The 12,745-nt window shown below is 34.6% G+C and overlaps 1 protein-coding gene across 1 annotated transcript in view; it reads right to left on the bottom strand.

Annotated features, from left to right (window-relative positions):
* The window catches only part of DNAH8 (dynein axonemal heavy chain 8), a 141,350-nt gene that overhangs the window by 73,168 nt on the left and 55,437 nt on the right, over positions 1 to 12,745 (bottom strand). The window contains 7 exon segments of the mRNA XM_076335551.1: positions 973 to 1,219; positions 4,270 to 4,431; positions 5,694 to 5,828; positions 6,622 to 6,729; positions 6,827 to 6,913; positions 8,854 to 9,041; positions 11,013 to 11,191. Coding sequence (XP_076191666.1) covers positions 973 to 1,219; positions 4,270 to 4,431; positions 5,694 to 5,828; positions 6,622 to 6,729; positions 6,827 to 6,913; positions 8,854 to 9,041; positions 11,013 to 11,191 — 1,106 coding nt within the window.

Here is a 12,745-nt window from a genome sequence, read left to right as displayed (position 1 = left end):
GTTGAGGTAAAGACAGGGAGATCACTTACCAACTACTGCCACGGGCAAAACCGATTCGACTTGGGGAAAATTAATTTATTGCCAATTAACATAGACTTGGATGATGAGAAACAAAGACAAAAAACTAAAACATATTTCCAATACCCCCTTTTCTTTCTCCAGACACAAATTCTTCCTTCCCAACATAATCTCCTTCCTCACCACCACTCCCTGGCCTGAGCAGCACAGGAGGGATGGGGAATTTAGCATTTTGTTGCTAAAATAAGGGTTCTTTGGGCAACTAAAAAAAAGGCGTTGAATATTCACAGATCCCATTTAAGTTAATGAAAACTAACATCACGCATCAATTCTGAAAATCTAATTGTTTTTCTTTTACTTTGAAACATAAATATAGATGAAAATGCCTCAACTTTGGCAATCAAATTTTAAAATTCTGGCTTTGTTTTGAATATAGAAAAATTCCAATAGAGAAAATATACAAAAATTCAACTTTCTTTTAAAAAGAACCACCTTCTAGGAAGGTTCCCTAGAAGAATTCCCTTTCTTTAACATAAATATTTTTATTTTTTCAGATACAAGTGAATTACTGTGAAAAGGAATTTCATTATCCCAATCCTAAAATACTGAAATATAAACATGGGTAATCGATGTATGAAAAACCATGGAAAAAAACATTATTTTAAAGCTAGTGCAATTAGTACAAGTAAATCTAAATTATAATTTATCAGCTTCCAAATAACACATCTGCACTGTAGAACTGAAGGTAAGGAAACAAACAATTTTTTAATGTAGATATACTACTGAAATAATAAATTTTTAAACTATTGCCCTTTCTTGAGAAGTGAACTGTAACCTCATTTATGTTCTCTATAGGGAGAGGGAACTTCACCACATTTGCAAATTCAAGATGCTTTTTTCAACATATCATTCAAGAGGTATTTTTATGATTCCACACACAAAGTATTTACATACCCTTTTTAGCTTTCAGTGTTTTCCTCCACAGTGTAGAAAAGATTCCATCTGTCCAATCATTAGTTGCAGCATCTAGTTTTCCAAACATTTGAGGAGCAGTAATAGCTTTGGGGTTCATACGCATTTCTCTATGAAGCTGGCCACATTCTGTCAGTGCTCTCATTAATATAGTTATGACCATTGTTTTTCCAGATCCACTAGGTCCAAGTGTCATCAACCCATGACGTACTAGAGAAGTTTCATACAACTATTAAAAAAATCAGAATATTTTAAGAAATATATGCTTTTGGAAGATTTTTGCTTGCATTTAATACGTTTGATAGTCAGTGACTATAAATGTATTAGACATACAAATTATATGCTCAGAATTGAAATCAGCATGCGTTTGCTGATTTTTAGTGTTTTGTGGAATAGTACATACCTTCACATCCTAATCTTCTAAGCACCAAGCAAGTTTACTGTAAAACAGTTTACAGAACTAAATCTTGCCTAAACTTTTCAAAGCAACTGAAAATAATTTTACCAGATTTTAAAAAGCTTTTTCTATATTATTCAAAAGGAAAAATGAATAGTAGCAAAACATTAATGCAACAGAAGAATGACTAATCACTACAGCGCTAAAATACCCAAGTATATGAAATAAACATAGGGACCGCACTTCCTACAGGATTGCGGATGGGGTTAGGTTCAGGACAGTTCTTCACTGAATTTTCTGTTTTTCTTTTAATATTAGCTTTAGGCTTGCTATGAAAGTGGCAGGATCTGCCTAGACAAGTATCTCCTTTTGGAGCAACTGAAAGGAACAAAATGTGGTAGTCCTCGTGGATGACAGAACCTTGTAAGGAGAAGCATATATAGCTGCTTCTTTTGCAAGCTGAATAAAGGTTTGTATCAGTCCAGGAGGAAGATCTACAGGCACCACAAATCTAAACTAAGATCAAGTCCACCGTGAACTTGAAAATTTCAAACTTATTCCCAGTGGAAGATGGAATTTGTTAGGGCACAAGCAATCTTCCTATGACCAGTTTGACAACCAGAAATACTAAGCCGTGAATAAAACGGTGAACATGACTTTAAGCAGGATGGTTAAAAGTGTTTTCTCCCATGCAAAAATTCTACTGATCATCAGTGTGAAGCTGTGTGAAGGACAATATAGATCCAGCCTGCAGAATGTGGAGCAAAACCTTCTGTAAATTAGGTGGAGCCTGAGCAGAGCCATAAATATACTTCTGGTTTGATGACAGAGACATGATATTTTAGTTGCTGTGAAGTAATATAAGGCAGAACGTTGCACTTTGTAGAAGACTGTAATGCATTGTATCTTTTGCTCTCATTCAACAAATCACATGGCAGTTTTGTTTTTTAAGCTAGACAAGTTTGGAAATTTTCAGAAATCTGGTAATAGGCACAAAGGTCAGAGTGCTTTTCTTGGTTTACATCTAGTTTCTTTTAAGACACTTAGTTCATAAGAGCCAATGATGTAGTTTCTAATTTAAGACTGTACAGCCAATGAACAAGCCTAGCACTTCAAGGCCTGTAGTTTCAGAAAGTCTCTATTCTGAGGTTGTATTTCAAGAAGATGCAAACATATTTCCATAGGGTAAAAAGTTCTTAAGTGTCAGTTGTTGTAGTTATACTCTCATCTTGGCAATCAGCAAAATTACAAATAAATGCTTCTAGAGCAAAATAGTTTTCAGCCATTAGAAATGGTAAAGGTTATTAGTCTTAACCCTTAACAGAGTTTAACAATTATCCAAAATGTAGGGATAAGTAAAATATGAAAATTAGAACACAGGATAATTCTTCTCTGGCTGACAAATTTTACAAAGCAAAATTCAATTTCATCAATTAATGGAATTAAAAAAAAACCCTAATGAATTTCATTAATTAAGGCTACAAGCTCAATCTTAATGAGTAATATAGCCAATAAAGTAAAGCTGATCACTGTTTAAAGCATGGTATTACAAGAAAAAGCGTTCACACCTTGTTGCCTGCATGCAGAAAAAACAAAGAATCAGAGAACACAGGAAACCAACAAAGTCATAATGTTTAAAAACATCATTATAATCAATAATTAAAGTGTGTTCTCAAAAAAGAGTAGAACAAAAAGACAAAAGAGCAACAATGCTCTAGTTACCTTTCTAGTTTGTCAATTTATAATTGGTTAGTGATTGTCTACGTATTTATTTCTTGAGTTGTTAGTCTGACGCATTTGTTAAGTTCGCTCTTTAAAGAAGGATGTGTATAGGGAAGTGTGTTGGCATAAACACCATCAGAACATGAGTTAACTGTCTTTAATAATAAATTCAAAGTTAGTTTCAAACATGATTGCATGTCAGAAATACAACTGTCAGCCATTTAAATGTTATGTTGGAATCCAGGTCCAAAAAGCCATTTAAGCACCTTTTTTCATATTCATTAATCAACAACACATCATAAAGATTATCCCACACTGGACACAAATTACCACAATCCAAAATTACAGTTTAAGCATTAAATCATTAGTTTACTAAACGTAATGTCTTACAAATATTCTGAAGTCAAAATAATTTCTTGCAACACCTTAACAATTTTCTCTCTTTTGCTTTTCAGTCGGAACACTCCAGGTCAAAAGAGATTGCAACACAAGGTAAACAAAACATACTACACTCCTGGCAAGCTGCCAGTGCATGGGGTCTATTTCTCTATTCCTCAAGTGCCAAGAACCATGTGTTTTGTCAAAACTAAGCAACTTTTTGCTTTATGTAAACAACATTGTTTGCAACAACTTTTTGCTACACAGTCTCTCATTCAGATTCTATGTCTTTTCTTACTCATTTTTACATACATACCTCTTACATTTTTCTTTGCCCTTATAAAGGTCTTTTAGCTCTCTCCTCATCCTTAGCAGGAGTTGTGCCCTGGCTATGTTTCTTCTCACTCTTTATTTACTGCTTTGGCCTTCAAATGCCTCCCAATCCTTCTTACGTCCTACTGACCCTACTCTAGTCTACAAAACTCATGTTCAGAGGCCCATTAGGTACCTTGCTGCTTCATTCAGATAACTTAGATGCACTACCATATCTGGGAAAGGCTGGGTTAATAGCATGCTTTAAGGTTGGTTTTTTTTTTCTTCTGGATAATTTAAAGAAATAAAAAATAAGCCCCTTGGATTGGTCTTCCTTAGTGTGGTGTACACACAACCTTCGGTTTTTCCCATATTAGAAGCACAGGTCCTTGAGTGAGACAGTGGTTTAGCTACTAACATGCTGTTCTGACTCCTGTTTGTTAAAAATGTTTTGGAAAAAAAAGTTTTACCTGAACAAGCTTAAGATTCCATGGTGGATGGTTAATCAGTCCTGCCTCTTCAACCTGATTAGCTATTGCAGCCTGAAGCTCAGCACAGGTACTACTGTCCAACTGTAACCCCAGAAAGAGACCATTGATAAGACTGAGAAACAAAGGCTCATCTTCATCTATCTGAAATAAAAAAGTTATTAAGTTTTTAAAACATGGTTATCCAAAGAATGTTCTCAAACCAAAATTAATCACTATTTTAAAATAATAAACAGTAAGAATATATTTTCTAAATACAGATGCTTATGTTCATAAACACAGCCAGCCAACAGGACAGCTCACTACAAAAATAGCATTTTGAAAATGTCATCCATATGCCATGTGAGAAATAAATTCAAAATTGAAAGAAATTTCCTACTGAGTAGACACTGGAATCTATTGTAAAATTGATTTGTAAAACACTTGCAGCATATATCGGAAAGAACATCCGATCTGGAAAGAAATCTTTAAAAGTCTAATTTAGTGGATACTCAAAATTATTCAGTTTATTTATGGTACAGTAGTCAGTCTGCACGCAAGTCAGTTGTCCTGGTTTCAGCTGGGATAGAGTTAATTCTCCCCCTAGTAGTTGGTATAGTGCTGTGTTTTGGATTTAGTATGAGAATAATGTGTTCACACACTGATGTTTTAGTTGTTGCTGGGTAGTGCTTACACTAGTCAAGAACTTTTCAGCTTCCCATGCTCTACCGACTGAGGCGGCTGGAGGTGCACAAGAAGCTGGGAGGGGGCACAGCCAGGACAGCTGACCCAAACTGGCCAGAGGGATATTCCATACCATGTGATGTCATGCTCAGTATATAAACTGGGGGCAGTTGGCTGGAGGGCAGTGATCGCTGCTCAGGGCCTGGCTGGGCATCGGTTGGCTGGTGGTGAGCAATTGCATCACTTGTTTTTCCAGGGTTTTGTTTCTCTCTCTTTTTATTGTTTTCCTTTTCATTACATCATTATTATTATTATTATTATTATTATTATTATTATTATTATTACTATATTTTATGTTATTTCAATCATTAAACTGTTCTTATCTCAACCCACAACTTTTCTCACTTTTACCTTTCTGATTCTCTCCCTCTTCCCACTGGGGGGGAGGGTGAGCAAGTGGCTGTGTGGTGCTTAGTTGCCGACTGGGGTTAAATCACATCAGTACATAAAATGTCATACCCACAGCTAAGCCACTATTAACCTATTTGAACCTTTGCACCCTGAGCACTGTTCCCAAGTCTAATAAACTCTCATTGCTGTTTAATGATAACATGATGATTATCATGTTTCAATTTTTAAAGAAAAGGATGTTTGAGATTTTTTTCTAACCTTCTACAAAACCCCATGAAATATCTAGTAGACTTGCCTATACATGGTGCTAAAATATTAAATTAGATTCTTACCAGCTTAGAAAGATTCATATCTCTTAGCCCTCTCATAACAATACTTAATTCGCTTTCATTTGGCCTGGCCCTCTTTTGAGATCCAAGAGTCCTCAGTACTGAAAGGATATTCCTCAGACCAAAGTCATAATGGACCTACAGAGGGGAAAAAGGCTTATGCATCAGTAACAAGTTCTCTAGCTTTATTTCATCAGTATATCAAACCTTACTTGCATATTGTATAGTATAGTTGCCCTGCCTGGAAAAGGTAGCTAAAATAGGAATTGCTGCTGTTGTTTAGGAATTATTCTATTAAAATAAATGAAGGATAATAAGGCTATTTTCAGGGAAGGTTGGGGAGGAGGTTATAAGGTTTTTTCTTTTCTAATTTATATTTAATTGACATCACCATTTATAATGCCATATAGAAATTGTTTTGTTGCTCTCTATAGCAGGATTCTAAAAAAATAATAGTTCCATTCCAGACTGGGTCTTTCCAACCGAGGCAGCTTAAAGCCAAGACCTCAGATCACAGCAGTGCTATGGGGAGAAGGGCAACTTAAATCAAACTTGAGACCTTCCTCCTGCAGTTTCCAATTTCCAACTACTTTCTCTAGCCCTAGATAATTCTTACAGAAAAATGACATCATCAGGTTAATTTTTACCTGGCTGCCACGTTTAGGCAGAGAACCTCATGCACTTGCAACTAGAAACTATCATTCTTTAACAATAAAACAAATGTGTGTATGTGACTACATACACATGAATTAACATGGCTATTTGTTCAAAAATTTTGTAGAGATATTTGTTTGAATTATATTTAAACTACTTCAATATTTTTTTAAAAAACATAAAAGTGATGCTTCAAAAACAATCTGCACAAACCAAAACCTAAAGGGCTTTATTGTGTGAATATGAAGACAAAGAGGAAGGGAATACATAACACTACCTGCTTAGTGAGCTGCTCCTCGCAAAGCTTATAAAGAACAAAGAATTTCTGAGACAAGATCACATTATCAATAAATCCGTAGCTTGCAAGCTTAACTCTTATAATTATCTGAAATTCAATTTTTTTAGAAATTCCATTAGTTTTTCTGAAGATAGGTAAGCAAAGTAAAATACACTTTTTCTTTCCGTTCCGTCAGTAATTCTACCTGTCTATCTGGAACCATCATTGCAACAGTTCTAAACTGAATTTTGAGATTTTCTGGTAGTTCTTGACGTCCAGCATATCCAGGATTCTATATAAGAAAACATACTGCATTATTACTAACAACAGTCAAAATAACATCCTTTTTATTGTTCAATAAAAGTAAATTTATACATAAATACCTAGATCTGTTCAGAGTTAGAAATCTTGTCTACTAATGATTAAAATGTGAAGAAAAAACTTCAACCATAACTACAAATTTAGTAACCTATGCATAATTGCCAGAGTAATAACTGAATTTCTTTATCAAAACAAGCCAGCAATCAGAATTTTAAAATTTCATGGAATACAATCTAGTTGGTTGATTTATTTTGGTGTATTCCCAATGTGAATAAAGTTTTCATTACCATTTTGCAGAAGAGGTAGGTTTTGTAACATATTAAAAATTCAGTGTTTAGCAAGAGCCAAAATTAAAAAAAAAAAAGGTTAACAAGCAGTTGACAGTGAAGAAATATTAGGATGCCCTTCTCTATTTCTTGTGTCTAAAAGGCTAGCCTTAAAATACAGAATCCCACTGAACGTTTAATAGTTTGTGAGTGAATCCTACCCACTGAATTAAGAATCATACAAGAAATTCTCTTTTAGTGACAGAACTGATTTTAATAATGGCTCAAGAATACGCAGAGAATATTTTGTAATGACACAACTAAAATAACACAGTCAACAAAATTAAAACATGAAAACTTTACAACAGAATCATATGAAAGAAAATTTTAATCACCCAGAAAGTTTGACTAATAGAAGATTTCTGGAAACTTGCTGCAAACATGAGGAATAACTCTGACATCAAACAGGTGACATTTAAGAAATTAGAAGCAGTCAAAAGATATTTATGACCTCCTCAGCTATTATCCTGCACTTGAACATGTAGATGAAGATTTTAATTTCCCATAAAGTCATCTTGGATTGCCATCTGCCTTGGCATTAGGAAACATACACTATAAAATTCCCTGCCCGTGAGATTACAGGAATTAGTGCTATGAAGGCTCAGGAACCCTATGGCAACAAGACAAGATACTCTGAAAGTTAATATTCTAAATCCAGGAGTTTGTGTTTCTCCCTTGAGTAATGGTTGGTAACTGGTGTAAAATTATATGTACTGCTTTGCATATCTTTTTTTGCGCAGATTATCTATTCAGTTGTGGGACCTAACTTTGATCTATATATACTGCAAGTCTTTTTCACAAGTAGTCATTATAAGAAAGGGAACAATGTATCTCAGATACCACCCATAAAAACTTCATGATGTAAGCAGCACAGTTCTGTCATAATGCCCACACTGATTCCAGGATTGACACACAGAGCAGAATGGGCCCCATTGCCACCGAAGGCCAAAAGTTGACATCCAGCATTGTATTTACCAGTTTAGACATACCCTGTATCAACAAATAAAAGGATCTGATAATTTTTTTGCACAGGTTTTGAAAAGACCTGTTGTCACCACAGTACAAGGAGGGTGGTTTATTCCAGAATCATCATACTTGTCTTCTGTAAATCAGCTTGAAGAATTCTTTTTATATATCCATGTAAAGTACCCATTAGATAAGACATATGTCTTTGAAAAATGTCTTTCCTACATCTCCTGCTTTAAGTGAATGTGGTTTTTTTTTTTCCTACAGTATATTTCTCACTAATACTGTTAAAGCATTTCAAGCTAAGGTAGTAAGGCATATTAGTGTTTCAGTCCTCTCTGAGCACAGAGAATTCTGGAAGTTTGGTCAAACTCAGTCTACATAATGAATTGCGATACAGTAATGAAGGGACGTAATTATGAACCTTTTCAATAATCTTAAAGTAAAAATGAAGGCATGCAATTCATGAATAATCAGATTGATTATGCGTTCCAGTAGCTTAGTCTAATTCTATAGCAACAGCATCACAATTAATAAAATCGATTATTTTCACCTTGCCATTTAATTAACTTATATATAGTATAATTTGACACTTCTGTGGAATTATTACTACATTTACCATTGTTAGGAAAATGCCAAACTCTGGATTTAAATCTACACAGTCTCCATCAGAAAAAATGAACTGCTTTTTTCTTTCTTTTCTTGCTGTTAAAATAATATAGATTTGTTGTGCTGCTACTGACAAGACAGGCAACTCAATTCGGTTGAATTCATCAAAACATCCCCAAGATCCAGACTGTGCAAGACCTAAAACAGGGACAGAAGAATTTATTATCTGTTGTTCTTCATGCATATTTGAGATATCTGAACTAGATGACTTTTCCTTCAAATAATTAAATAAGATTAGTTTTATTTATTGCTCTGTGGCCAAGGCCTATCTTCCTCCTACCCACCTGACTATTTCCATATCAATCTGAATTAATATTAGTTCATTTATACAAAATGCTTAAAAGTGAATCAAAATCAGAAAAAAGATTTTGATATCTTGGGGCATTTGGCAGATCTTTCTTCCAGATCTTTCTCAGAATGTAGCCTTTTATTGTAAAGCAGCAATTCAATTATTTGCAAAAAGCTGTATTGTTAATCTAAAAAAATAAAAATAAGTAACTTAGAGATAGAAAAGACTACCCCTAAACGTTACATCAAAAAAATCTTGAGTTTTTTATTTTCATTTGGGTCTTCCAGCCTTCACAACGCTTTTAAATTACTTTTTACTTGCCTCTTATAAATCATAAAGGTTAAAATTAAAAATTGAAATTATTTTTGCATTAACTAGGGGTTTAAAAAAAACTCTGAATCTCACAAAACAGAAAATATTAACCTTAGAGCATATATCTCTATGTATAAGCATCACCATTTTAACTCCACACTAAACTACAAGTTTTTCATGTAATGGTACAGGATATAACAACATGCAAATAGTGGACAATGCTCTGCATGAACTGTCTGTGAAAGAAAGAGGGGAAGACAGAGAAAGAAAATTAAATGGAAAGAGAAATCTAGAAGCACTATATTAATAACAATAATATTTTCATAAAGGATTAATTTCACAGTTGCCTACTTTCAGTTTGGAAAAGTAACATGTATTTAGTAGCAACTAAGAGAATTGTTGTTCCTTTAGCAACTTTTTATGAGAAAATTTGTAGCAGCATTTTTTTCCAAATGATATTAAAGTACCAGTAGGCAGTAGTTTTCTTTCATGTATACTGAAAGATAGCTGTTTAAAAGTGAAAAATTTATCCAATGCATTCAGGGTATATTATTGTTATGCAGTTAAGGCCAAATCACTTTAAAGGGATTCTGTCATGTACTCAAAGGTTTTTTTAAATTTGAATAGCTTGACATTCAAAGGGGCAATATGTTTATAAACCCACAGCTTTAGGCACTTTTATGTCACAATTATTTGCTTGCTTAAAAAAAAAAAAAATTAATAGTTTCACCCCTTGCTTCTCAATACATACAATACCATAACTTTGAAAAATGAGCTGACAGAAACCTCATGAAGTTCAAGTCCTTTATCTGGAACAGAATAACTCCATGCAGCAGCACAGGCTCAGTGCTGACTGGCCACAAAGCAGTTTTGCAGAAAATGACCTGGTGTCCTGCTTAACAACTAACTGAGCATGAATCAGAATTATGCCCTTGTAGCAAAGGAAGCCAGCTGCATATTGGGCAAGAGTGTAGCCAGCAGGTTAAGGAAAATAATTGTTTGCCTCTACTCTGCACTTGTGAGATAGCAGCTGGAGTACTGTGTCCAGTTTGGGGCTTATCAATAGAGGAGAGACACTGATATACCTGCATCCAGCAGATGGCTGCCATAATGGTCAGTGGCTGGAGGACGTGACACAGAGGGAGAGGCTGAGAGAATATGATTTGTTGAGCCTGAAGAGAAAGCTAAGGGGAAAGCCTATTGCTGTTCATAACTAGCTAATAGCAGGCACTGAGAAATTGGAGCCAGGCTCTTCTCAGAGGTGCAGTGGAAGAAGAAGAGACAATGGACACAGGTTTCAATGTGGGAAATTCCAAGTGAATGGAAATACAAAAAATGTTACCATGAGGATGGTCAAACACTTGAACAGGGGCCCAGAGGTGTTGTGGAACGTCCATGCCTGGAGATACTCAAAACCCAACATGAATAAGGTCCTGAGCAACCTGCTCTAACTGCACCTGCTAAAGGACCTGTGGAGGTCCTTCCTATCCTACAAGAAGAAGTCTTACCTTTGAAAATCCTACCCAAACCTCTGAAGTCCATTTGATCAGAGCAGTTAAAGACTACCACATATTTTCCCAGAGCCTTTCCCATGTCTTTCGTCGTTTCTGTTTTACCAGTTCCAGCTGGTCCTGCTGGAGCTCCTCCCATGTTCATTCCCAAAGCCTGTGCTAAAGTTATATAGCACCTATAAATGTTAATTCATATTAGTTTATTAAATTATATGAAAGATATATGTGTGTATATATATAAGATAACAATGAGTTATGCAATAGATTCTATGGTTCTTATGTTGAAACATTACTTCTTCATAAAGTAGTTCCACTGATTTCCATGAGTGCAGGAAGTTCAGAGCAGTAAAAGTCACAAAACACAGCATTCAAACATTACTTATAAAAACAAAAAAAGTTATCTGGTGTTAATCTAGTTTGTTACAAACTGTGAATATTAGATGGGATAAAAAATTAATGCACACCACAAAAAGGAATTTAATTGTCATTAACTCTTTTTGCAGCTATAAAGAGCAGGTTCTGCTGTTGAATTCTGCCACCTCATCATATGCTGCAGTATCTTAATCTGTATACATTCCATTAGGTTAGGTTACCTTTGTCTAAATCCTCAAGTTTGAAAGAATAAGGACATATGGCCCCTTCCACAATTATGGGTAAAAAATCTTCATAATTGTAAGAAAAAAAACATGCTAAGCTTTACTGTTTTTTTTTTTTTTTTAAAGTCTTAAAAAGTTTAGACTAGTGTTTTAGTTATATATGAGTCTTAGTTATGATTTTCATTCATGGTAAGGTATGGAAGAGTAATGCTAAAGGAATTAAATGACAAAGTTCCTATTCAAAGGATGGGGTATCTTCACCATCAAACCAACTCAACATACTCTGAAAGCATTTCTAACTAAAGTATTTCTGGATTTAATCCATATTTGAACAGAGTTTAATAACTAACTAGTTCCTACAGTTTAGATTAAATCACTATAATGTATTATGCCAAACTTGCACTGCAGGGACCTTGATGTTTTCTAACCAATAAGAAACTTTAAAGTGAAATAAAGGTTTTACTTCTACAGTTCTATTGGGGTCAAGGCAAATTTTGGGGTAGAATTTAACATTTTGCATCAAAAATACTTGATTGTTGAGGGCAGTACAGTTCACTGCAGAAATGTACTGAACTTTCCATACTGTCACAATAGCAGTCCTACCTCTTCTGGAGAAATAAAGGTGTTCAAAAAGCTGTACAGACACATACTCCATATAGGTAGCAAAGTGAATGATTGTAGGTTGGAAGTTATTTTTGGTTCTTGAGGGGATCTTTTTGCAAGTGAAGTACCTTTTGGCCTTTTATTTTCTCATTTGGTCAAAAGTGACATCTCAAGAAAGGAGTAAATGGAGAAAGAATTTTGACAAAAAAAGAAGCCAACAAATTCCCAAGAGGAAAAAAGAAAAATAGTTCTCATTGTTAAGCCACATTTGAAACAAAATTAATGGTTGTTTGCTTGCCTGGCTACAGAAGAATGGCAAGTGAGTGCATACAGCTGGGACTTTGTCAACTTCTAGATTCTTATGGACAAATCTAAACTGTTTTGCAGTGCTAGTAAGATGACAGACACTGACTGGTTGTCTTAGGCTTTCAAAAACAATGGTAGCCACAAAATCTTTATAGAATCCCTTATTATAGAATTTGAAATATTTGACCTAATCTTTTCTTCAGTATAGAAATACTGCTAAACTAT

Source organism: Aptenodytes patagonicus, chromosome 3 (assembly GCF_965638725.1).
Source record: "Aptenodytes patagonicus chromosome 3, bAptPat1.pri.cur, whole genome shotgun sequence".
In the NCBI taxonomy this organism is placed as follows: domain Eukaryota; kingdom Metazoa; phylum Chordata; class Aves; order Sphenisciformes; family Spheniscidae; genus Aptenodytes; species Aptenodytes patagonicus.
The sequence above is the reverse complement of the archived record's forward strand: the minus strand, read 5'-3'. Positions and strand labels throughout refer to the sequence as shown.